We start from the raw sequence: 27,967 nt of genomic DNA on the forward strand, positions 1-27,967 counted from the left end.
TCTCATTTAAAAACATTTATTTGCCAACTGCCAAGGTGAGAAAATGAACAGGATGTACTGTGTTACAGCATGGTTGCTGGTTTACAAACCAAATGGATATGTTAAGATCTTCTGTTACTTCTTAATAACAAACCTCGGATACTTTCCAAATTCATATGTTCAGCCTCTTATGAGGACACAGCTATTACTGGCAGGTGGTAATAAAATACTAAATACAAACTCTCAGAACAAAATCAAAACAAAATAACATTTGATAATTGTGTCTAAATAACAACATAATCTGCAAGAATGGAATAAAATTCATATAATAAAATATAGTAACAAAAGGATAAATTCATAACATTCAAATTACATAAATGCTTAATATACATTCTGATTCGAAATCACAGCATTTCTTCAGGAGCCAAGGTTGAAGCACTTATGGCATTTCATAAATTAGTCTCAAAAAAGTCTAATTTTTTTTTTTACTTGTAATGTTCCCCCATATTAAAAAACAACAACATCTTGTTCATTATAATTTACATGCACAAATACTATCACACTACTACATCTTTTCCTTACATTACTCTTTCTTGATGTAAAACATTTTAAGTGAATGAGTGGACATCGTGTTTGTAACAAATTTTAACATAGCATTCAATTTTTCTTCTGTGTATCTGCTGTGAAGTGTCCAGTGCAGGTTAAAATGAAGCTGATGACTTCAAGTGAGAGACCTTTCCCAAGAACAAATAAGCTATATAATATGAAACTATTTGAAACAAAAAATAGTTTAAAAAAAAAAAAAAAAAAAAAAAAAGCAACAAACTTTTCTTGTGAAAGAGGTGAAAACGTTCCTGACTTGACCAGCAAAAAAGGTGAACAGCACACAAGTCACATGGAACAATGACCACACTTTAGCACTTCGCTGAAAAGATACTCCAGCATTCAGCCTGGCTTTGGTCTAGTTTAGTTCAGGGTCAAGCCTGACTATTTAAAAAAAAAAAAACCCTTATATGTTGTGTAAAAATAATAAAATCTGGTTCGAAAATAAAACCTCTAGACTTCATTTGAAGCATCACTAATGGATACAGTGTTGAAAAATAAAGATACTCTGAAGATGTCCCCCTTTTAGAACAATAGGCAATATTATCACTATGTAGTCTGCATGTCTTGGCAATAAGCTAATTACCAAAATATAGCTTTTTGAAGGAATGCTTATGGAAACATTCCAATGAGCAGATGACATTTAATATTAACTAAGCAGGTATCCCTGACCTTGAGCAATATGAGAGCAACACAGAAAACAGTAACCCAGGAAACTGTCTAACTCAAGATGCTCTATATTTCGGTTTAGAACTAGAATCTAGAACAGACTTGATGTGAGGAAACTGCTGGAAGTCTGACACTGTACTCAACATAGTCAAATATAGGATGATATGTGTTCTATGAAGATCATTAAAATACAGCACGTCTTGCTGCCCTTTTGTGCAGATCTCTTGTTTACAGTCTTTACTAAAAAAAAAAAAAAAAAAAAAAAACACTGTGATGAGATCTTGGCAATTTATCTGCTCTTGGATCTTCAAAAAAGGGCAGCATTTACAAGAAAATTAGGGTGGAAAGACAGTTTGGATTATTGCAGCGGTTGGTCCAGCCTCCACCACAAGGGGGGAATAGTGAGCAGCTTCTCATCAGGGCAGCTTCTCACCTTCCCCTCCTTTCTCCTTATCTTGCTTTCTTCCTTGCCACTATTCTCATTTCCTCTCTGGTCACTGGATGTCCTCCACGTAATTAGCCGGGTAGAGTCCAACGTGGCCATCTTTTAGGCGTCCTTTGCACCATCCCTGCTCATCCTCCTCTCCAATTTTAATAAATTCATCACCTTTCAGATAGAGAGAACAATGAAAATTGAGACGAAGGCACATAATAGACTTTGCCACCTTGCATTTAACCAGAACTGATCCAAAATTATTTAACAATAAAAAAAAAAAGAAAAAATCAGTACAGTGACAAAAATAAAATTGCACAGTAAGAAAAATAATGATTGTGTTTTTACTGTATTTATACTTCTATAATTGTACTTTGGTTCTCTAGGAATCAATCTTAAATCCTTTGATAGATTCTGCCTGCCCTATGTCTGCCTGGCTGGTATGAGAGTTCAGGAAGCGCTCTCGTTATTGAACGCAGTGCCATCACGTGCGCTTCTGCAGGTTTGTGCACTGTCCCTAGTAAATGCCTCCCCTAAACAAGGTGTTCCCACTAAGATCTGCTACTCATTTGACATTTGTTTTCGAGAGACCTTTAGATCTACATTAAAATAGAAGTCAGTCTGGCTGGAGCTCCTGATAAAGTGGCCAGTGAGTATATGTAAAGCTGGTGCATTCTTTTACTTGAGTCACATGCCATACATATTCATATTGTATGCATTTGATTGTAACATCTGTATTCATATTGTATGCATTTGGATACAGATGTTTCCTGTATCTCTGTAAACCATGAATGCCTGTACATGCCTGTACAATGCTGTTTTACCCAGTACTATTTTGATGCGGTGTTGGTGGCAATCGTAAGAGTCCACAATGGTGGCTTGTAAAAATGGCCAGTCAGTTCTAGTTTTGGTGACGACAGTTCTAGTTCTTTGTGTATTGGAGAAAATCATCTACAACGTTCTCTGTGTGTTTGCTCTGATGCTCCTGTACCTGCTTTGAAAGTCAGCTCGTCCTGCTCCTGGCCATCGTAGTCGTACAGTGCTCGTACGGGAACCGAGACCGTTGGAGAACTTGGCTCGTCCTCAAACGGGTTCCCGTTTCCATTGGTGTCTGCTGCGAAAGGATTCCCAGACTCCTCATCTGACAAATCCCGTGTCTGCTGTACGTTGGTGGTACTGTGAGAAAAGAAAACCCCACTTAACCAAGGACAACTGGCAGCTGTCAGAACAGGACATGCCGACATTCAAGATAACAGGAGACAGGAAACAGGAGCAGGAAGCCATGAAGATTCAGAGAAGAATGACAAAAGTAAAACGCCCCGACTCAAGTGAAAGAAACCAACAAATGCAAAATAAACCCATGCAAATGCACAAACACATGCGACAGCATCATCCCACAGAAAATCAGGCTCTCGCTCCATAAACAGCATACCTGTTTATCATCGTGACATTTACAAGTTTGAAAGAGCAATCTTGATTTATGTCAGAATCCAGCTAACAAGCAATGTTTAAGTGTTAGCTTAAAACCACAAGGCAAGCATCAGGCACAGGACGCTCCACATAAATCCCGGGAACTGTCTGCATTTTGCACAGAGGTTGTAAACAGAATGCAGGCAACAAAATCGGACGAAAGAAACAGAGAGAAGTGTTACAGTCAAACCATTTTGTACGAAACACAGCCATAATATTTCCTCAGCATGAATAAGATTAGTTGTTTTTTCATTAATATTTACAAGGGGTGCCAATAATTGTGCAGGGTAATGTATTTGAAAGTATTTTTACTGATATTTGGTACTGTTAAAAAAAAAAAAAAAAAAAAGATCTGACTGAACAGTTGCATGGCTCATGACCAGGTTACACTGTGGAACAAAAACACAGAACAGAGTGTGCACATGTGCTTGTTAACACATGATCTACACTGTGCAGCCATGCAGAGAAATAACAGGCACCTGGAAGACAGAACTCAGGGAGAAAATGAAAGCAAAAAGGAAACAAAAAAGGCGCGCAAATGACAACACCACAGAGAGAGGAAGGCAGATACGCAGTAAAAGAGAGCAGAACAGTAACAGGTGCTATTTCTTCACCAACATTTTGGCAACGACTTCCTCTTTTTTCACACTGGCTGGGCTGCTGTTGGGCCGCTCTTCTGGCGTCTCCTCTTCGTCATCCTCGTCGTCAAATGGGTTTAAGCCTGTGCTACTGGGCACAGTCAAGCTAATAACATGAAGAAAAACAGGATTGTGACAGAAAAACAATCAAATGTGCTTTCGGACAGTATGACAGCTTTTACAGAAAGCAAAAAGACATCAGACCAATAATTAGAACAATACAACAGTGTTATCATTTAGACATCACCAGAGTAAGCCTAAAAATATTAACATATAAACAAGACTTATTAAGACTTATGGACAACTGAAAATAAAGTCAGCCAAGACACAGTACTGGTGCAGTTTTATGTTATACATAGAATACAGAAAATGTGTATGCCAAAGAAGCGCAACTTTGGCCGTTTTAGAGAGGTGATTTCATGTGAAATCTGAAATTAGGATCACTGAAAGATTTGGATTTTGAAAAAAAGTTACTTACACTAAATAAAAGGACATGAAATTGTTACGTTTCTTTTTATATGAAAAAAATATATACGTGTCAGCATATTAAAAAAAAAAAAAGAATGAAGCATGGATCGGGAGATAAGAGGCTTAAAGTACTTTGAAAAATGATGTTATATGATCCTATCTAAAAATCCACTTTTTTACTTGGCTGATACACTTTTTAGCACCAATACCATATTTTGGCCGTGTCATGTGTTCCTGCGCATGGTGAGAGATCCACGCTGCAGAAAACGGTCCTTAGGGCAACATTTCACACAATGATTTGCTATAGTTTCTGAAATTACAAAAATAAATGAATAATTAAACAAATATTTTTTTTAAATCTGTGAATGTCCATGATAAGTCCATGACAGCGATTTTATAGGACTTTTAAAACAATTCGTATATATACGGAAGGATGGGGCCTAAAGTCCAATTGTAGCCTACTAGGTCAAATAACGGTTAAGCATCTTCTGGCATACTTCACATTCTTAGAGGAAACTCCCTCTGAACATAAACATTTGCCCATCACAGACCACTTTTAAAAGGCCCCATGAAAAAAGCCAAACAGAAGTGACCTTCATGAACAGAAACTTTTACAATAATGTTTAACCAAAAGCACCTAAATTATGAATATGTCCAATAGTAATTAACAACAAGAAGAAAAACACGGGATAGTATTTTACAGCAAGTATACAAGCTTTGTTTGTGCTGCTATATTTCCTGTTTCATCTTAAATAAATGAGTCGGTGCTTTCAGAGAAACACTCGCCACAAATTAAACACATCCTGTTCAGTCACTTATTTTAAAGGCTTACTCAAACGGTGCAAAAGGGAGAAGCATAATTGAAGAGGTTAAAGGTGAAGAATGATTAAAGAAATGATCAGTGTTTTTCAACTCATTGTGTAACTAACACAGATTGTTGAGTCACACCTCCTTATACGGCAAAAAAGAAACAACCACAGAAAATTAATAATTTGAGTAGGTATTTGTAAGTTAAACTTGAAATGGGTATAAGATGTGCTTTGAGATGTCTAGGTTTTAAGAAGCAGGGATCTGCAATTATTTGGTACACACAAACCAAACACCAACATCAATTTTGAGGTTACGACTCTAAGGAACTGTATAAGGAACAGAATTGGCATGCCTTATCTAAAAGCATTATTTTCTGAGTACAGATGGAGTTTTAAGTGTGTGTTACAGTTTTATGCTGTAGTTAATAGAAAATGTTCAACAACTGCCATTATGCCTGCAGTGTAAAGTAAATTATAAATCTTGAAAATGACCAATTTCTCCTTTAAGGCTTACTCCACAGCCTTTACTGTAAATATAGAGGTGACAGGCTTTAGATTGTCCCAAATTTAGAATTACACACAAACACACTCTAGTAGTTCGGAGTATAGATACACAAATACCACAGCAAAGAAAAAAATATCTGTTTACCTGTTACTGGTCTTGGCTGCTTGTTCTCCTGTTTGATTGATGCCTGTAAGCATTACTTCATCGTTTGGCTTCTTTTTTTCTCTACGACTCAGCGACCGATTAAAGTCTACTGACCAATCCTTTAAAACACACACACACACAGAGATCATTAATTAAGCAGAAAAGAGGACGCATGTGTCCGCATACCAGCTCATCTCTCCTAATCTTTACAACTCAATAAGCAAACATACACAGCACACGTGTACGCACACATACACAACCAAATCAGCACTCACACTGCGATAAAGCAGCTTAGCAAATTCATGTGCAATACAGCCAGATGCAATCAAAATGTCAGCCGAATGCAAAAGCCCCAATCCCTATCGGCTGAGAGTTTAAACACACGGTTCAAATATTCACCCAACATTGCAAAATCTAAATGTGAGAAAAATAAAAAGGTTTTTGAAAAATAAAAATAAATCTTCAAATCAAAAGCTCACAACACAACCCCAGGTATATACTGTATATAACAAGTCAGCACCAATCTCTTGAATACTCACTTTGCTGTTTGCATGTACAGTACTGACTCCTGTTTGATATTTATACGTGCACCCAAATTAAATTACAAAAAGGTTTAAATGGCAGATAAATATTCCTCCTGCTTGATAAGGTAAAACATTTGACATATTTCAGATTATGCTTATTGACTGGTGTATTTGTTGAATTTATGTAGTTATGCTGAGCCCTCCACTGCGTTGTCTTTAGAAAAAAGTGGCACAAAAAAAAGTTATTAGGCATCTTTTATGCAAAATTCATATTGGTCTCCATTGTGTGTGTGTGCATCCGTGTGAGTGAGTACAGGTGAATTTTTAAGAAAAACCAAAATTTAAATCTATAATCAAATTCCATCATTTTCCATAAATTTGCTTGAACAATGTGTTGAGTTTCCTTGCCTAGGAATGACATCATTCCAAATAAGAAGGGGAGAAAAAAAACATCCTGCAATTTAACTGTCTAGGGAAAAAAAAGCACTACTACAAAGGGGCAAAACTGCAGACACAGAAAGAGCATGTTTGGAAGAGGATGCCAAAATGCATGATCTGAGTGAAACATGTCAGCTTTTTCAAAAGGATCCTGTCTCCATTACAACATTGACTAAGGTGCAAATTCCACCTACTGAGATACAATCAGCTAGGCGTTACTCTGAAGTTTGCCTTCAGAGTTTGTTTGTTTGTTACATCAGCATAGCAACCACAAAAAAAAAAAAAAAAAGAGTGAATTTGAGAAGCATCACACATGCTCCTTTTGGGAAAATCTCACAGGATATTTGGATCAACTCATTCTCATGTTTTTTCTCAATCAGTTTCATTTTCCTGTTGATTAACACATTATGTACTACATTGTGTGAGTGCTATTAATTGTCTATTCACGTTCTATAAAAAGCAACAAAAAAAAAATGCTTCCTGTGTGAGTACACTGCTAAAAAGCTGTACACAAGGTAATGCATGTGAAAGCATAAACTGGTTGATTTTGGGGTTGTTAATTTAAAGCAAAAATGCTGGTGCTGTTATATTATATTAACATATTAATCGTTCTACTGTAGCCAGTTTGTACTGTAATGCATGTTAGATTTATTAATGTCTGAAGTGTCAAAAATGTGATGTTGGTAATAAAAAAAAAAAACCCAAAAAAACCTAATAACTGATTTTTCAAAGCTGTTATGGGAAACTTTACTCTCTAAAGAAATTAAAATCTCAATAAAAATCACCCCCAGAAGAATATGAGGGCGTGTACAGCCAATTTATTGTTAACATTAGGACTAAAATTAAAATGAAACCTTATCTGTTTTAAATTAGAACAGATAAACTTGCGCACACGCGCACACACACACGAGACTAAAAGTAAACAAAGCTAAGTAAAGATCAGAAAGAACCCAAAACCCTTGTGACATTGTGACAGCGACATTAAAGTCAGCCAAGCAAAACTCACTATAAATCGACCTTCTCTTATGGAAACGTGACTGTGATAATTCCACCTTCTAAATTAAAGCAGCGAGGGAGTGGGTTAGTCAGAAAAATACCAGACTCCCTGGGAATTCCACACCATTTACCAGCAGGTCACATGCTGATCTGCAATCTTTAAAAGAAGTTGTTTCTTGATTAAAGGCTGATCCCCATGCTGTGTTAGGAAGCTGGAACTGGAGCGCTATAAGGGCTGCATTTTTATTTTTTTTTTTTATTAAATGAAAGTCAAAATGCTTGGGTTAGACCTTTGACTGAGATTCCAAATCTCTTCAATACACCAATTTCTCTATGCAGCAATGTGTACATTTATTACATTCTTACACTGTTCCAGATCCTTTACTGTGTGTCTGAATGTCTATGAGTTAATTTTTTAACATTTTCTCTTCCCTACTTTACCTTCCATAGACCTCAGACTAAATGAGGTAAGTGGATAAAGAGCACATGGTAAAATGTCTATGGTAAAATGCACGCGAGTAAGAAGTAGTGCTCTGTGTGAGCGCATAGCCTGTAGAATCTGTGTGGTTCGTGAGTAGTACAAGGGGCGTTAAAGTCAAACCTGGACTTTTAATTGTGCAGAATAAAAACAGTTATGAGAACTCATAAAAACTCATTCTATAAAAACTCATTTTATTTCCCCCTGTTAAGCTAATGGATTTATCCCAGCGTTTCACTAGTGCTTGGACACCAAGGTAGAAAGTTTTCTCAGTGTGCCGGAGCCATAATCGGAGCCTACTTCATGCTGGAAATGCTGGCCCCCAAGGAACTCCTTTAATGTGAAAATAGTTTGAACTGAGGTCAGAAGTGTATTTGGAATGTGGCGATAACTCTCAGACAAGTTCCTGTAATGTGCAGGAAAGTGAAGTGTAAAGTGGTAATGGTGAATGATCGTGTATAGAGATGCGATTCTTCCACATGTTGGTGACAAGTTATCAGTCGATTAGCAAGGAGCAAGCGTTCCACTTGCCAAATGTTCACTGGAAGTCCTGCAGGGGGCTTCAGGCCACCTTAGGTGGGATTTTAGCACGAGTTTCGTTACTGTACTCTGCTTGAAATCTTCTGTAAACGTCAATCGGTTTTACGGCTCCAATCATGAGAAAGTCACAGTTTGACCTGACCACCCCTTGTAAAACATCTACTCAAGACATTCAGAAACCATTGACGTGAACGCCTATCAGCTATGTAAATTATAGGTCTAACTGCAACAAGATTGCTACGACTGTTCTCCAGAAAACTATTGAAGAATTTTTGCACTGACCACACAGGTGTTATTTAACCTTAGTAACCCAGATAGCACAAAAGATGCAGAGTGTTAATGTATAATACAGCTAGTTCTTTTCCATCACTTACTGTACATGACAGCTCGATTAGCAGAAGCTGTCTGGCACAGACTCACTGCTCCGACATACAATTTTTATATTCTGCTGCTTTTCCTTCAGACTATTAAAGATAACAGTTTTTCTTTTTTTTTCACTTAAAAGACAAAAAGTAAAGAAAAAAGAGAAAGATTGATTTATTATGCACTCAAGAAAAACAGATGCAAATTCTGGCTCAATATGCACAACTGGGCAAATCCTGACAGACTGGTTTTCTCTCTTCCTGCAGCTTAGCTGATACGGAAAGATAAAATTACTCTGAACAAAGAAAAGTTTCTTTTACAGAGTGTTAAAAGTGTTACAAAGTTTCTTAAAGATTAGAGACATGAGTGTCTCAGTTATACTAGTCTGACCAGTTTAAGTGCATTCGAATTGCTTTTGCTACAGTGTCTTACATCGTGTGTGTGTGTGTGTATATATATATATACCTCAAACTGAGGCCAGTTCATAGGCATGCCTGGGCCATGGTTGGCACGAAACCATTTCAGATCTTCCTGTGTGTCAGATGCCTGGATTGTGTCCTCCAACGTCTGATATACATCCTGGAACCTGAATGATGAAAACCATACTTTTTTACATACTTTAAGATATACTGTATGAGAGTGTAAAACTACTTTGATAAAATAACCAGTTTGTTTCATTCGGTACTTAGAGAAGAAGTTTAAGGTCAGTGTACCATTTACATCTTTAAACAACAGTGTTATTGAATTCTTAAATCTGATTTGAGACCGTTTTTAAAATAATCGGCATAACTCAGATAATTCCGGCTGTAACATGAACGATGGGTTGATATTCATGTACGCACAACAACTTGCATGGAGAATGCACCACATTCTCCCCCTCACTACCGCTTTATCCTGTATACAGGGTCGCATGGGGGTCTTCAAGTATATCCCAGGAGACCCTGGACGGTGCCAACCCATTGCAGGAGATACACTCACATGCTCATTTGCACACTTTGGAAACACCAATTAGCCTAATCTGCATGTCTTTGAAACTGTAAGTGAAAACTGGAGTACCCAGAGAAAACCCACCAAGCACATATAAACTCCATGCACACAGACCCCCGAGGTGGGAATCGAACCTGGATCCTGGAGGTTCAAAACAACAGTGCTAACCAGTAAGCCATATAGTGGTGTTTTTTTTTTTTTTTGAAGACATTTAATTATCGTTTATGGGATCAGTCTTGTTTGAAAGCGCTTTATAAGGCACACAGAAGAAAACTATTCAGGGCAGTTTTATTTTGTTTACATGTTCCAGGTTCTTTGGTAAAATGATAAGCTGCATTTTTTTCGGAGAGAGAGAGAGAGAGAGAGAGAGAGAGAGAGAGAGAGAACGGCTGGGTATCCTGCAGTTCTGTAGATTGTTTTCTCTGTAACCGAACACCTCTCTTTGCTATAGAGCATAACATTTGTAACTCTAAATTCTTTAAATGTCCCAATAAGCAGCTAACAGAAACAATACCAAAAGTTGCCTTTTAAATCTTAAGTGATTCGTGCAAGGCTATAAATTGATAACCATTTTAAAGTAATATGTTTGTTTGATGGTGATGCTTATTCACCCTGTCTGCAGCTAAAGATTTCTGTCCAATATGTTGGTATTGCATCTTATCAATAGACACAAGGATCATGACATTGACATTTTGAAAAAGTAACTGTCTGCATTAGCTGCATTAGTAAGCCAGGATTTTTTTTTATTACTGGCATGCTCTTAAATGAACATACACCTTAATGCTTCAGGGGCACAAAATGTATACATGGAGGAAGTGAACGGTGTACACTAACGAACACACTGTTATGCTTTAAATACATAATGTTGGGCTAAAGCAGGGCTCGTAGCTTACTTGTGATTTGTAGACAGGTCAATGTGTTGTTTGACATCCAGTAGGACCTCTTTGAAGAAACGGAGTCTCTTGTCCTCAAACTGCTGCCACTGCTCAAACACCTGCTCCATGTTCTCCATGTACTGAGGCGTTACCTTATCCAGTTCCTCCAAAGACTTCTCATAGCGCTCCTTAGTCTGATGCACCACACACACACACACACACACACACACACACACACACACACACACAAACACTTTAACTGTTATATCACAAAATGCCTTCCACTCAGATTAGCAAACAATGTGTGTGAACAACATATGCAGCGCGAGTATGTGGGTTCCAAGAGGTCTGAAAAACTTAAAATTTAGCACAAAATGTACAAAAACCATTTAAGATAACATTATGCTATTATGTCCTAGGGATGGTAAGGAATTTTCACCTTCACACAATCCGGTATAATCACTTTATGTGGGGCATTACAAAGCCAACAGTCTGGTGGCCCTAGTTTTCTCATTTTTGAGTTTAAGATAATAACATTGTAAATGTGCATGCAATATCTAAAACACTAGAATTAAAAAGGAGCCTTAATCAAACTACGAGCTGGCTGAATGTCTTAAATACATATTTGCACACATGCCCGCTCATGCACACACCTTCTGCACATCCTGTTGGCACTTCTCTACTTTGTCTTGGAGCTTTTTCTGGGCCTCTGGATTATTGCTCTCCATCTTGCTGTTGTTCTCCCTGCTGGTGGCCAGCTTCTCTTCCTTGCAGGCTGTGTGGTAAGCCTTTTTCATCAAGTCCACCTAAAAAAAAAAAAAAAGAAACAAAACAAAACAAACAAACAAAAAAAACAGGGACAGAAATCCCATTAAAAACAAATAACACTCCAAAACTGTGTTTCGTTTTCCCTATGCTTGTGCACCTTCATATTGGTGTACAGTAAGTTGGCAAGTTGGCAGTAAGTTCACTCTGATATAACAAATAACAAAAAAAAGATTACAAAATTGTTTCAGGCAGTAAAAACAATGTTCTGTAAAAAGTGAGACAGGGTCATGAAGATGTGATCTGATGTAAGGTTAGATACAGTCTGTGCCACTCTTGTTTAACATATGCACAGCTAGAGTAATCACAGAGTTAAACACAGTGCTGGAAACTCTGCATCCATCAATCAGCTATAAGGAAATGCTGCAATATCAACCACTCTTAAATGAATTGATGTAATGTCAGCTCGTCTATAAAAGTGTCTTTTAAAATTAACAAGTCCTTCAGAACTCTAACACGATATACACGCACTGTCACAGTAGGCTTTAGACTTCAGCTTTTACTATAGTACACACCTGCTTGCATGGTTTTCACAAACATATGCAATTCACACAACTCTCTCCTAAAAATCATATTTGATTATGTTTCCTGGTTCTCACAGAAGCACTGCTTCACAATTTGATCTTGGCATTGTCACCCCGGAATATGCCAGTGCCATCATTTAAAATAAATAAATAAATAAAAATCCATTGCTTTGATAATCTGGTCTTTTAGTATAGTACATTCAGGTCATTCAGGCTTGACCTGACCAACTGAACCAACCCCAGATCATAACATTGCCTTCCAAGGCTTGTACACCCTTTCTTACCCTGATTTGCTCATTGTGTTTGAATAGGATCAATCTGGACTCATCAGACTACATCTTCATACACCCCTTTAAAAATGAGGTTTTATTTTTTTGCCTAGTTTGAATAATGAGTGGTTATCTTTTGGCTACACAGCTATTCTGTCCCAGTACTTGTGACATTGTGCATATACAAATTTTCTTATACTTATAGTACTTATGACTATAAACATAGCTGTGACTTCTGAAATTGTTGGGTAAAAAAAAAGAAGAAGAAAAAAACACTGAAGCTGGAATCTTGATTTGTTGATCTAATAAAAATCTAGCCTAAAACTGCAAACATTCTCAAACAGTTTTTTGAGACTACTGAAAAATGTGTGTAGTTGCACAATTTCCATGTCATAAGAAAAATAAGCTCCTAATGTCAGTGGTTGTTGGCAGCACTGTGGTAGTGCCAAAAAGGTCACTCACTTGGAAGGGAAACCGGAGAGAACATGCAAACTCCATGCACACAGACCCCGAGGCGGGGATCAAACCCGGACCCTGAAGGTGCAAGCTGACCGTGCTAACCACTAAGACACCGTGCCACCGTTTAGGTTCAACGGTCAGTAAAAAAACAAGCAAATACACTCAAATTTGTGGCATTTCCCAGACAGCCTCATTCAGAGTGACTTACATGTTTATCTCATTATACATCTGAGCAGTGATGAGATAAGTGCTTGCCCAAGAGCTAATCAGTGGCAGCTTGATGGTGCCGGGGTCCTTCCGATCAGTAGCCCTGTCATAAATCAGTATTTCCATAAATCCTGCTTAGAGCTAACTAAGGGCTAGTCCACACGAAGCCGGTGCGTTCCCTATCCAATCATTTTTTTCCCCTCGTTCTAAAAAAAAAAATGACGTACACACGAAACCACTGAAAACGGCGTAGTATATATGCCAGACCAGTATAAGGCGCTGTAATTCTGCCATAGAGATACACTATACATGGAGAAGAAGACTTTGATCATGTGCATAACCTTCGCGCTGTATACGAACCAAGATGGGATTGTCCATTATCGCTTGTTGCTCATAACAGTTGCATAGAAACAATAGATTTTGTTGTAATAAAGCTAGTAGGCTTTGTAGCAACACGAACACAATCATGTAGTCCGTCATTATTGTTGTTGCTGTTACGTGTGACGCAGCCGACACGTGATGTAATGACATCGTTTCACAAAATATGCGGATTGGCTGTACACACGAAACCGCAAGGGTGTCGTTTTCAGATTTATCCACCTTGGGACCCGGTTTAAAAAAAATAGCGGTTTCAGTCTCCTAAAACGCCGGATCCGTGTGGACGAAACGCCAATACGATAAAAAATTTATACGTATACAGCGAAACGCGTCTCCGCGTGGACAGGCCCGAAGTAATACAAAACATGACCTGTTAACACTCCAAACAAACAACAAAATCTGACTGGGAACCTTTACTAAAAAAATAAATAAAAATCAAACAAATGTCTTAAAATGTGGGAAAAAAAAAAAAAGACATTCTGTCTGGTTGTCTCATACCTCTTTAAGTTTCTTGGCCCAAGGTTTTTGTGCTTTGCGATAACCATCCTCTGCCTCTTTGGTTTCCTTGAACCCGCCGATCATCTGCTTGTGGTAGGCGTCTTTCTGCCAGTTTTTGACTTTTTCAAAGTCCTCACTCATGAGAACCCCCTTTATCTCCATGTGTAGATCACTGACCTTCTCCGCTTCAGTCATCAGGGCACACCAGGCCCTCTCCACTGTCCCGTACTGAGGCCCTGCAATACGACATAATCACACAAATCAGCTTAACTGATTAATTCAGCTTTACTCATTGGCTACACTCACGGGCTGTAATCAGCAACACAAGAACTCATGGGAAGGCTGTAAGAAAAAAAAGGCTTTGTAGCCAAAATTTATTTCCCCCACCACATGAAGTAAACAAATCAACTCAGGATGTTTTACAACACAAGCAATGTGTACAACAATAACACTGCTACCAATACAGAGTTCAATCACAGTAAATCTGGAGGAACGCGTCTAGAAAACCACAAAAAAAAACTGTTATGGCTTTCTGCCTGGAATGTCTCAGCCTTTTGTTACAGCTCCATAATTTCCTTACCTTTGTCTATCAGTTGTCTCCAGCGTTTGGCCCATTCTGTCAGTTGCTGTGCGTATGCTTTTTCAATGCGAGCTCGCTCATGAATACAGTTCATCAAGTCGTTACACAGACGATTCCCATCATCCACCCGCTTTACCGCCCGTTTGTAATTGCCAACCTGGTTCATGAAAGAGAGGAAAAAAGGAAAAGAGAAAGAGAGGAAAAAAACGGGCATGTTTGCTGGCTGTCTAACTGCAAACAGGAAAATGTGCAGTTATATCAGCATGAGTGTGTATTACCTCCCAAAAGCTGTCACTGGAGACATCAGTTAAAGAGTCCGTGTAGTCAGACATGGCTTCCTTCTTTGATTATCTGAAAAAGAGTAAACAAAATTACATTGTGTTTGTATACCACTGCATTCTGACATCACGTCTCCGGTCTGAGTGACAAGCACGAGCATTATGGATTAAAGAAGGGCTTCTTATGCCACGATTCAGCTGCTGAAATATTAGACCCATACTGTGCACTAAGCTAAAAGCATCACACAATGTCATTTTCATGTTCGCCTGTAAAATGGTAGTGATTATTATTAATTTTTTAAAACATTCAGGTTGCTGTCAGCTGTAACTTAAATCTGTTATACCTTATATTTAAAGTAAGATCACCTCCTATGCAATAATCCACAAGATTCATTCCTATAACATAATTTAAGATGGTTTCAGTTCAGGATTTCATAAGTGTTTGTAGGAAAAATCTAATAACACACACAGTAAACCAGTGCTTCTCAAAATGTTGCCAGTGCTGTGATTATTATTATTATTATTATTATTAAGCAATTAATAAAATAATAGACTGCTAAAATCACCAATTATAAATGTAAATAAATGAATGGTGGGTTTAACAGATATGCCTACACTTCTGTAAATTGCTCTGGATTAATCCTGCAAAAACAAAACAAAATAAAGAAATATATACATATATATATGAAATATATATATATAATGTTTACTGTTCTAAATAAATCATGAGACTAAATTCCATAGTGCGGCAAAACAGGAAAAAGTTATTTTAATAAGCTATGTTTTTTGGATATGTTTCATAGTGGTGATAATAATAATAATAATAATAATAATAATAATTATTAAAAAAGCAAATACAAAATGGAACATTTAATGTTCCATAGTTTTATCTTCTTAAAGAACCAAAGACAAAACAACCAACACAAAGGCAACAATCCCACAAAAAAGGAGGCAGAAGGATTTAAAAAAGAAAGAAACATAATAAGTACAGGACAATAACACTGTGAATGGAAAGCATGCTCTCTGCTCTGAACGTCAAAAGAAGATAAAAGTAAAAAGTCAAATCTTTCTTTGGAAATAAGCTTTAAAGCCCCTTAGGTTAAATTATAAAAGTGCTACAGATCCAGTCGCTTTCTGTACATCCTCCCTCAGATGTCTTCCTGGCAGTAGAATTCAATATTGGCTTTGCCCTTGGGAACGGATTTTCAATAGACAATGTCACGAATGTCAAAAAAGACGATGAGTATGCATTCGGTTGGGCTGCAGACCTGCCTTACCTTTTTCGGTCATTGAGATGGCGAGCTTTTCACTTTCTACAGACTGTTGCTTCGTCTTAGGGTCATACCCATACACCCAAGTTTCGTCATCAGTAATGATCCTGGACATTCATGGCACGCTGAGGAAGATCTTGGCAGACTTCAATGTTGCCTGGAATGTTCCGACAATGGCAGCAATGTTGTGAATGTTCCCAGATGATCATCATGCACAAATTGTGGACATTTTTGTGGTTTCGACATTTTTGGGGTCGAGCTCGTTAAAGGTCTTCCTGATTTCTTGTTATCTCCCAGTGATATTCTTCCGCTCTTGAAGCGTAGCACTCAAAACATTTTGAAAAACTTATTGCAGCTTCGCCGTAAACTTGCTGAATCATGTCAAACATCTCTGTGGCAGATTTGCCCGGTTTCACACAGGATTTAATGTTCGCTTATAGTTCTAACTGGCTGTCCATGATAAAATAGCAGACATGGTCAGAATAGCAGCAGTTGCACAGTTGCTGATGTACACAGGACAATGTCTTTTGGCACACTGACTTATTAAAGTCATTTCATTTAATACCACCTTGTATAAAAGAAATGGGACCATTAACTAAAAAGCTTAGGGCAGGTGAAGAACATACGAGTAAGGTTGGCAGCTGAAAGCCGCATATGTTGCAGACAATTTACAGATATTCAGATCCACAGGGTGTTCAGCCATGTTAAGTGTGATTCCAAATTAGAGGGAACGAAAATGTTTAGTTCAAAGAGAACTGTGAACGGTGTAGGGAGCAACTGAACAACGGGTTTTCACTTCAGGAATGAAAAATGTCCCATAAGTCATTGTGTCTCGCTGAAACATGGAAAAAAAATGAAGCTCGAAACACGATATATTCATTATCATTATTATTATTATTATTATTATTATTATTATTATATGACACAAATTACAATAATAATTTTTATTTGATCAAGAAATCTGTAGTATTATATAGGCTAGTAATCGGTAATATCTTTAATCGTTTATTATTATTTAGTCATTCATTTTTACAAGGTACACACGTTCGAATAGCATATGTTTTATAATGATATCAGTTTTTGTTTGAATAAATATTTCATATGTAATGTTTGTAGTGTGAAATATTCACAGCAGCAGCAACAGGTATCCAAGGTGTTTATGTTACTATGGTAACATAGGGAGGAAGTGACGTCTGTGCTGGTGACTTTGCATCGTGTTCAGAATGGTGGAATTCTCTTCACTGACATTCCAAATGGAGCAGGGAGCACCCTGTGAAGTACACTTCTGAATGGAACACAGCTTGAGACTGACCATGGGAGATGATTACCTATAATCCCGTAGCGCACCAGAGAGAAGAACCATTGAGCTGTGATCATGTGATGCTCGACAGACAAATCGCATGAGTAAAACTCGTATATCACGACCTTGCTCATTTATTTGATTTATTTTGCTTGTCTTGCAAAATGCTCGCAGACCGAGTTACTTGCAATCCAAGGTTCCGCTGTATTTATAATACACCTGAACTGTTCTGGAAAGTTTAGGAACAGCCAGCGCTTTGTCTCTAATTAATAAAGTAAATATTAACACACAAAGTTAGATAATGTCCATAAAATTAATATGTACTGAGACATTTATTTTACGGCTAAATGGCTTCCTGAGTACAGAATGTCAACATGGCTATATTTTGCCCAGCCTGTGCCGTCCTTGGAATCTCAGACATGCCACTAAGAGCTACACTCAGTATCGATCATCTTCGGTAATGATGAGGAAATCTACTCTTAACATTCCTTTGGAGAGTCCAATAGTGACACAGGCATATGAACATGAGGACGCATCACTCACTAACTTAATGCGGGACATTTTTTCCAGAGGAAGTGATGAAAAATCCTGCCATTCTTACAGCACTGTCTGTCCCTTCAACACTGATTTGCACAACACTGGTCTTACATACCTTCGCAAACTCTTGCAGACATCTCACACACACAATTTTCTGCACACCCGCTGATGGACCTTATCAGAATAGCAGCAGGAAAATTCATAGTTTCCATGATTTTATTTTTAAAGCAGTATTGCACAAAGCCAGGTATAAAAGGAAAAGCAGGTGAAAAAAAAGGAAGAAGGAAAAGATTTCTTCAACTTTATTTACACAAGTAAGTCACATGGGCTCAGTGGGTTTATGGGCTTAGCAACCATCGCCACAGCAAGATTTTGAGGCAGTGAATAGTTTTCTCTCATTTATAATAACACACTCGCTCAAACACAAAGCTTTTATTTAAATATCCTGGAAAATGGGTCGTGGATAACAAACGTTGTTTTGTGACACACCATGAAGAGGGTCAATCAAAGTAAACATTTCATCTACAGGTAGACGACGGAAATAAGGCAGTCGATGTCTATCGACATTTGGACAAAACCAAAAAAAATGGAGAAAAAGATAAAAATTTTAAGGAGTGTGTAGATTTCCAAGTAAGAATACTTCTTACTTGAGACAGGAAGTATTTGAGGCAGTAAGCCTTATACCAGATGCACTAACTCAGCTGTAGGTGTATAAACACAAACACGGTTTGAAATTCAGCGCACACCCATTGGGAGGTTTTTCCGTTGCTTGGACGAGCACTGCAACGGAACACTGCTGACAGAGACTTCTCTGTCACATTCATCCACCTCCATTCAGGCACCGTTTCCTCTCTGGCATCAGTGTGAATTCAAACAGCGCAGTCCCTGACTAAGCGTTTTTACACCCATTAGTCTTTTACTTCATATGGTGTGGCTTGTTTTTTCCCCTACAATGGACATATAAAAAAAAGAAAAAAAAAGGAAAGAAAAATAAAAATCTGATGGGCCATGTAGGCGGTCTGGGCGATTCAGCCCCATCCTTGCAGGTTTAATTAATGTCTTGGACAGTTCTCAACCCAAGTCCACTACTTTTAGTGGAACTTCTATTTCTAACTTCTATTTTATCTGCTAAATAAAGATCAATAATTTGACCTTTCTGAAATGGCACTTTTAATTTATTTTTTTGGGATGCAAGGCAGTTCCCCTCAATTGTATTTTGCAGCATTTCAGTTCTGTCCCTTGCCTCAGTTTCTCCTTACTATTATCAGATAATATCTACAAAAAATGTGGACTGCAACCCAAAAAGCAGCACATTCTATTTACTTCCTCCAGCTGTGGCAATTGGGGTCAAATCTCTTTTAAACTCTGTTTTGTTTTGTTTTTTGCTTTCCACAACAGGAAATAATATACAAGGAGCGTTTGAGTAAAAGTCAAACCAGGACTTTTGGTTGTGCAGAATAACAGAAAACGGTAAGGAGACAAAAAATTTTTTTTTTTACCTTTTTCAATATTATTTCCTGCTACACTGATGCTCTTAGTATAGATAGTGCTTGGATACCATTCAAGGTAGAAAGTCTTCTTAGTATGCAAGACTTCTCAGTATGCAAGACTTGAATTGCCTGCTTGACGTACAGGACTTGTAGGATGTAGCAATAACTCCCAGCTGAGTCCCTGTAATGCGCAAATGGTGAATCAAGTTGGCGATTTTCGAGGATCAAACGTTCCACTCTATAAATGTTCACGGGAATGACTGCATTACGCTTTGAGCCAGAGCTCATTCACAGACTACAGCCTACTTTTAAACCATTTAAATGTGTTAGTGTGGATAAGAGTCCTCATCAATGTACTGTGCTTAAAGTTTTCTGTAAATGTTAATTGCCTGTAACTGTTGATATGCCTTCATGAGAAATTTTTATCACAAGTCCCGGTTTGACTTGAACATCGTTCAGAAACGATTACACCTTTTAGTTTGGTTTTGTGTCACATTGTACAAAAAAAAAGCAAAAAGGAAAAGGGTGGTCTAATGTGCTAAAAATAAAAATTTAATAGCTAGCAACTTTTAGCAGGTGTCCACAGAGATCGCTGGAATCTCCCGAGCACCAACGCCACAGAGATGGACTGAAATAAATGATCGCATTATTATATAAATAACTGGCTTAAAACATTTAATGCATTGCAATCAGCATTTAACTTAAAAAAATATATATAATAGTCTGAGCTCACATCTGTTCTCAAAAGTCATGCAAGCTTATCCCTTCATACAGGCCTGTTTCCTGTACTTGGCTGATTTAAGCAATATTTGAGCTTGCTGGTAGTAACAACCATTTAAAAAATATTTTATTTTTGCATATTTATATGCGGTAAAATGTCCTCTTGACTGGTGATGAAATATTCCTGTAGTGTTCTCGTCACGCTTCCCTAGATGTGTTTTTTTACTGTTGGTGTGGCTTTAGTAGGCATTACTGCTTTGCCATGTGGTATCTATGTGGTTCTGAGGCTTTTGGTTTTGACTTAACCCAAATGTGGTTTCTTTATACATGACTGAGTTTATATTTCTGGCTAAACAACATTGATTCCCTTAAAAAAAAAAAAGATAAAAAATTATGCATAATAAAAAAAAACATGCAAATACACACCCGACAACAATTTTTCCTGATCAAGCATGATATAAACAATTCGGTACTCTGTCATGTACTGTATCTAGACACTTCGCCATAGAGTTTACTGTTTCTCCATCTGGTGTTTGCTTACACCCTCTTCTCAGTAGACGTGAATTTTTTTTATTGAAACTTGCCAAGATAAAATAGATAAGCCTGGTCTGTGTGCAGATTAATGTTTCTTTTCAGTTCTGGTCTACATTACTTTTTTTTTTGCCACTTCGGAATTAGTGACCACAGTATTGCTGCAAATCTCTCACATATATGGCAGCTTCTTAAGTCCCTCCTACTAAACACACACACACACACACACACACACACACACACACACACACACACACACACACACACACACACACACACACAGACACTTTTACATCCTTGGCAACAACAGTGTTACATAGCTACAAACACACTGAGGAGCAGTTCCTCAAAACGGACACCAGCTACTTTTTACACAAGACCACATTTGACAATGAAGGAAGTATTTAATCAAGGAGCATCTGTAGTTTGAAGGCAACCTGGTATACCAAAACATTCACAGCTTTTTGTCCTTTTTTTTTGGGACATTGTTGTATTACCCAGTGGTTAAACAAGCCAATTAGATTTTCCCCCTATTGTGACCTCATATAAGAAGTTACTCTCCCCCTGGCTTGTGGCTCAGCTCTGCTGTTCTCTGGTGGCTGTAACTCTGTAGCAGCTCATTAAATAAATCCTGAAATGCTGCATTTGAAGGAGGAGTAAAATAGTTTGTAGTATGTTTAAAAAACAAACAGGTATTTCAAAACAAACACTTTGGGGGAACCTCTAAGGCCTATGTTAACATGGTATAGAGACAGTAAATTATTGGACCTTTAAAATGTTTTATATACACATCACATACACAACACATTTAACATCTAGTGCACAGGTTCATTTACTGTGCTCTTACAAACCAGATTGAGAAAGAAAGCATTCAGACAACCAAAAACCAAAAAGTTGCATAAGTGTAAGCTCCCTCTGTGTTCATTACCTGTGCTTACATTACTGCAGACTGATAATCTGTTAATAATATGTCTAACAGCTTAAGTGGAATAAAACTTGTTCTTTGACTAACCTCAAAGTAAAAAATGTATTGTGTTCACCAAATTTCTGCTGCATGTACTGTACACATGTCTGTTGATATACAGATCTAATCTGATGGATGACAAAATATGTCTCAGTATGAGTTCTTCTCTGTAACTCTCAAGCTCTCAGGCCACAACACATTTACTGTAACTGATGGGCAAAGAGAAACGTTTTTGATTCTGTTGTGATTGTTTGATGACGTCCCCCCCGCGCCCCGTCAACGCAGCGTTTTAAATCAGCGCAGTCAGATCACAAACACGAACCCGGACACACTGATCAGAATCGGGCTAAAAAGGGGCGGCTAACATTTTCTAATATATGGCAGGTTTTAAGCAGTAATACAGAGTAAGACCAACAAATCTGGTGACAACCGTGGGTGAAAGTGTTATTGCCAACCAAATTACCCTTGAATAACCTTTACTAAATGAAATCTGGTGAAATAGGTATCAGGGTTGCTAGGCAGCTATGAAAAACAAACAAACAAGAAACAACGTAACCTCTGCATCATTTTGGAGGTGAGTCCTCAGGAAGAAAATCTGTGTATATATATATATATATATATATATATATATATATATATATATATATATATATATATATACACACATACACACACACATACATACACACATACATACATACATACATATACACACACACACATTAAAAATATTGTAAATGCAGATAAACTGTTCCAGCCACCCAAAAATATTACAAATATTACCAATTTCCAACACTATAATCATATTTGTGCATATAAAAACAATCCAAACATTTAAAGGACATAAATAAATAGAGAAATTAACCTTAACTTAAAATTCCTCTTGGTACCAACTGCTTTTTTTTTTTTTAATAGATAATTTCTTTCTTAATTTCCACTGAAAGTGGTTTTCCTCTCTTCTTGCTACATTCCTTGCTAACTTTCTTTTTTGCTAACCCATGTTGCTATGTCTTCATTAATTCTTGCACAAAATGCAAAAAAAAAAAAAAAAACTAATTCGCTTGGCTTTCCACTAACGAAAGGAAGTTTATATGCTAAAAATGCTTCGTATGCTGATGAAATTGTTTTTGCTAAATTTAAAATCTCAAGGCAAATTTTGATTCTTTTAATTCGTATGCTGAGGTTCAGCTGTAATAAACATAACCCAAACACTCACCATAGCTAAAATAAAAGTATCCTGATGCACATCATTTCACCCAGACCAAACAATCTAAAATTTCATCTGTAGGTAAAACTCTATTACACTTACACTCAGTAAGCACTTATAGACATGATGTGCTTTCTAAAATCCTTTTCTGCTCACCACAACGTTACAGACTGATTATCTAGCCGCTCTATCACATTGAACCGGTCTGTCCATTCTCTCTTAACCTCTCTTATCAACAAGATAACTCTTATTCACAAAACTGCAGCTCAGTCGATGTGTTTTTTTTTTTATTATTCCATTATTCTGGCCAGGATCAGGAGATCAGCAGGTAAAAAATACTTGAACAAGCCTGTCTGGCACCAACAATCACACTATGGACAAAAGCACCAAGATCACACACCCCCATTCTAATGATTGAGGTGAAAGTTACCTGAAGCTACTGGACCATATTTGCACATGATTTTATAAAGTGCAGCGACAGAACTGACACATCAGTTAAGTAGATGTACAGGAGTTCCTAATAAATTGTTCTGAGTGTATTACAGATCCAACATTTCCAAATACATCATCCTGCTGTAAGAAAATAAAAACAGAAATACGTATTGAATCTAGACTTGTACAGACATGTCACTTTCAGGAAGCATTCTGAGAAAAAACAGGAATTAATCAAGCTGAACACTATCACAACAAAAGACAATCACAACAATATTGCACATTTGCTAGATTATGCACACATTGATACTTACAGTCGTCTTTCACTGAAGGAATGAGAATAACTCAAGAAGGCCTAAGACTCAATAAGCTTCATTATAAATTCTCATTACGCAGCAGGATTCTTAAGAAATTACGACACGAAAAGCAAACACAGGCCCCTACGTGGAGTACTCGATCATGTGCACACTCCTTAAAAAGACCCGAGGGCGAGGGCACTCTGATAAACACTGAAATCACAGAGACGCAGGAGTAATGCAAGTTTAAAGTGCAGATTCCACACACACACGCAACAATGTTATTTATCAGAATGTCATTCTCCACACTCAGAGATCTGGATTACGCTTTAGAGCCTCTAGAAATAAGCACGCCTCGGACCTTATCACAATATAATGCATATTTGACAGACTTTCCCAGAAACCACATCTAGGCTGATATGCATTGTGCTTGGGGATGTTAGAAAATGTTATGCTTGTTTTAATTGCCATGTTGAATTCTGCATATTACTGGTGGGGAACATAGTTTGTGTATTATAGCCACAAAAAAAACAAAAAAAAATCATAGTTTAAAATATATTTCAGCAAATGAGACATTCATGTCCAAGTATGATACCATAAAGACAGATATGGAAATAAGATGAAAGCAGAATTTCTAAGGCTGACATTTAGCAAAAATTAAAACATACTGAAAAATACATACAAAACAAATATATAAAAATTAAACTTCATTATTAATCTTCCCTTTGCGTTGGACTATAAAAATTATTTAATTATCAAGGCCCTTGAAGGATCTTAAATCATTTGAACTACTTGCATCCACAACTTCACATCTTACAATAAACATAGTTTTTTTTGTGTGTGTGTGTTTTTTTTTTAATACTGTGAATAAAAAAATGTAGTAAACTTAAGGGTTCAGAAAGAGCTATTTTCTTGTGGACTCTGGTCATATTTAAAATTCTTTTAAAGAAGGAAAAAGGGCATGCAGCTATACTGGTGCATAAAGATTAACTGAGGGAGTTTATTGAATTTAAGGAAGAGAAGAAATAAAAATAAAAAATACAAACGCTGTGCTTATCCCCAATATAATACTTTGTAGAATAAGTAATTCCTTTTAGAATTTTTAATCAAGTCCACCATAAACACATCCGCCTAGACCTCTTAAACACTAGCTAAAGAGCTAAAGAAGAATATTTGAGAATGATTCCCAGCCACACAGATATTTAACACTGTTTTAAGTTTCAATGCACCAATATTTTTATTCCAGGATGGTACAGTACTGTGCAAGATTTTATTTTACCGACGTGTGCCATCCACTACACATGGATTTATGCAATGTCGGGTGTGTAAAGGTGTATAAACTTATAACAGCGCTATGTTTGAACACTTTCTATATAAAGCTTGTAACGCCAATAACTAAAGTCAACAGGGTGGTCCCATGAGGTGACCTCTTAACTTTTTTTTTTACCTTATTGGGACATTTCTCTTCCATTTCTGTGGAGAGGCATGTCGGCCAAGGTTCACCGACCCTGAACGACCTTTAGTTATTTCCCCTTGTGCGATTCTGAGTGTCCCGTATGCAGCTGTACTGCCAGCTTTACCCTAATGACATTTGTAGAAACATCATCAGACAAATACAACTGTGCAGCCTGTGCTACCAATACTCCCCTGGGGGGTCAGTAAGCACCCCAGCTGCTGTAGCTGCCGCAGTGCAGAACCGAAATAACAGACTGTACAGTTTGCATGGTTCAGGATGACATAGACTGTTAAATTATGCCATCTGCTTTAAATAATTAGGTTTCATTTTTCAAATAAGGGTACGGCTAAAAAAAGGGGGGGGGGTCTTCCATTTTCATTAAAAAAAAAAAATCATATAAAGAGTGTTAGATTAGGTAGTTACTGCCATTATTTATATGTTTAAGTGGGAAACAAGTCCTTTAACCGATACAGTGAGTAGCTTCTCATTTCATAATAAAATGAAGGAAAAAAAAAAAATCAGTGGTGGAAAAGACTCCAAGGATTCAAATTATTGTCCTGTATCAAGTAAAAAAAACAAAAACAAAGAAGAAGTTTGCTTAAATTGAGTAAAGAACTGTACAAGACATTATTGAAACCTGAAAGGATAGTGCTGAGCTTGCTTCATAATAAAAATAACAGGTGAAATCAAAACTATGGTTATAATGAAGGCAAGAGCATTTCCATACATTCACTGACACACACTCACAGGATTGAGACTAAACAGCTGTCCGGCCATAGGAAAGCCACTTGCATAAAGATTGGACTTTTGGTCATGTGGTTTGATGAGTCCAGCTTGACCCTATTCCAGACGTTGAGTGCATCAGTGTAAGAAGGGAAGCACATGCAATGATACATCCTTCATGCATAAAGCCCACTGTACAAGCCTCTGGAGGAACTGTTATGATTCAGAAACCTTATGTGGCAAAAAAATGAAGTCAGCTGATGAACTGAATGTACTGAATGATCAGAGGATCATGTGAGTGGATTTTTTCCTCCATGAGGGCACGGGTATATTCCAAGATGTCAATGTCAAATTGTCAAGGAATTGTGAAGGTTCTGGGAGCATAAGGAATCATTTTCACATGTGAATTAGCCACCAAGTCTTTGTGATGTTCTAGAAAAGACTTTAGAGAAGATGTCTCTCGTCATCAATGCAAGATCTGGGGCAAAATAAATGCAACTCTGAATGAAAATAAACGTTATGGTGTTGTAAAGTAAATTTTTTTTTGGTCTGGTCAGTGTATGATGGGTAACAGTGCGTAAATAGACTGATGCAAGTTAAAGTACATAATAAAATAATGACCAATTGGATGCCCATTATTAAACAGTGACCTGATATATCCTAATCTTCTCTTACTTTAATGGAGCGCTACATGAGGCGGTCAGTTGAAAGAACGAGAGCTACTGTGTGGTTATGATGAAATTGGCTAAAAGCCGAAATGAGAATGGCTGTGTAACAGACAAAGGGTTAAGTGTAAACCCGTGAAGACAGATCTGTCCTTCTGTCACCTCTTCAGCATTCTGGAACCGATGGAAAGAATAAGACGTCATAATGAAGGGAAACACCATAAAAAACAAAGGGGGGAAAGGTTGCACATCATCACAGTCATGGGCTTTTCCAACTGACTTCCTGATTCCCCATAAACTCTGAGCCTGATGCTTTTAAGCTCAACAAAAGCAGGAACCACTGTGGCACAAGGGTGCTTTCACTTCTTCTTAAAACGTATCACTGCTCATTAAATAGTTTTTTAAAATCACATGAGTTTGAAGCCTTATGAAAACAGTTTTATTTGAATGCTCCTAGTCAAGGTTAGTGAAGTCAAGATTAATACAAAATAAACTTGGATTGTAAGTCCATTTCAAGCAGCTGTTTCACATCTTTCAAGGTTATGTTAGCACTGCAGCGTGTACACTAATAAAAAAAAAAAAACAGGCTGAAGTGCTTTAACAAGATAAAGTTCTATCATTAACATCAACAATCCAATCATTTCTAAGACATATTTTCCAATTAAAAAAATTTATGTCATTTTTTTAAAGTCCTTGAAAAAATACTTTGGAACTTGACAGCAAAGTATTTGTTAGTCTGGCTCAAGACTTTTTTGGAGGAGTACTGCATGGGTGCAATGCAATGCAATGCAATATATGTCCAGCAGGGGGCAATTTGGGATGGAGACACATTAACATTGCCCTGCCCCGCCTGTCTAATGCTGGTTTAGTCATCTTAAGAAATTCACAATTCACTGTCTGATATGCGAATAAAATAAAAATACATAAATAACTGAAAAGTTCATCTTTTTAATCTCTAGATAAACCTGGACTAGGGAATATTCTCCATTTAACCAGGGCGAACACTGTCTCCGTCCTATGTGACATGTACTGCCATGTTAAAACACTTTAAAGTTTTAATACTCTGCTTTTTCACGGACATATATCCAACAAACCAAAAATATTCACTTTTAAAAAACAACCTGGCGTTATAGGAACAAGAAGTTGTCAGGTAGTTTAACACAGAACACCAGTTTAATCACGTAGCTTACAGTGGCTAAAGCGGACTAGCGACTTACGTTAGCTGGCTATTCAAACAAACCGATTCTAACGATAAAAACGGTTCCAGAGACAGTACAAACATGGTGCTGGAAATCCACTTTACCTCGGTCCAACCCGAACAAGAAAGGGTGCGGAAATGTAGATTCTCGGTAGATATGTCGCACACCTCAGCCGTGGTGTCTCACAACCTCTCCATGACCGAATGCCTGCAGAGAATCTGGTGACGACTCGTCAATGA

General features: G+C 37.4%; 1 protein-coding gene across 2 annotated transcripts; it reads right to left on the reverse strand.

Annotated features, from left to right (window-relative positions):
• On the reverse strand, window positions 1-27,960 carry pacsin2 (protein kinase C and casein kinase substrate in neurons 2). 2 transcript variants are annotated; one of them, XM_053508531.1, is made up of 11 exons: window positions 27,833-27,960; window positions 14,938-15,010; window positions 14,660-14,816; window positions 14,080-14,315; window positions 11,573-11,725; window positions 10,938-11,113; window positions 9,523-9,643; window positions 5,719-5,837; window positions 3,773-3,898; window positions 2,676-2,860; window positions 1-1,858 (listed from the first exon to the last, which is right to left on the reverse strand). In XM_053508531.1, exons 2-11 carry the CDS (start codon window positions 14,989-14,991, stop codon window positions 1,746-1,748), a joined length of 1,440 nt encoding a protein of 479 aa, XP_053364506.1. In that variant the 5' UTR covers window positions 14,992-15,010; window positions 27,833-27,960; the 3' UTR covers window positions 1-1,745. The 2 variants fall into 2 exon arrangements, with proteins under 2 accessions (XP_053364506.1, XP_053364507.1); XM_053508532.1 differs by lacking the exon at window positions 3,773-3,898.
• Window positions 27,961-27,967: the final 7 nt, after the last annotated feature.

Source organism: Clarias gariepinus, chromosome 12 (genome assembly GCF_024256425.1).
Source record: "Clarias gariepinus isolate MV-2021 ecotype Netherlands chromosome 12, CGAR_prim_01v2, whole genome shotgun sequence".
Taxonomy (NCBI): Eukaryota; Metazoa; Chordata; class Actinopteri; order Siluriformes; family Clariidae; genus Clarias; species Clarias gariepinus.

Excerpts from the sequence above, each read along its gene's own strand:
- pacsin2 (XM_053508531.1), bottom strand. The coding sequence starts at position 14,991 with ATGTCTGACTACACGGACTCTTTAACTGATGTCTCCAGTGACAGCTTT. Across the intron at positions 5,838-9,522 it reads TGAACTGGCCTCAGTTTGAG|GATTGGTCAGTAGACTTTAA; the intron begins GTATATATATAT and ends TGTGTTTTAAAG. Across the intron at positions 2,861-3,772 it reads GAGGAAGTCGTTGCCAAAAT|TACCACCAACGTACAGCAGA; the intron begins GTTGGTGAAGAA and ends CTTTTCTCACAG.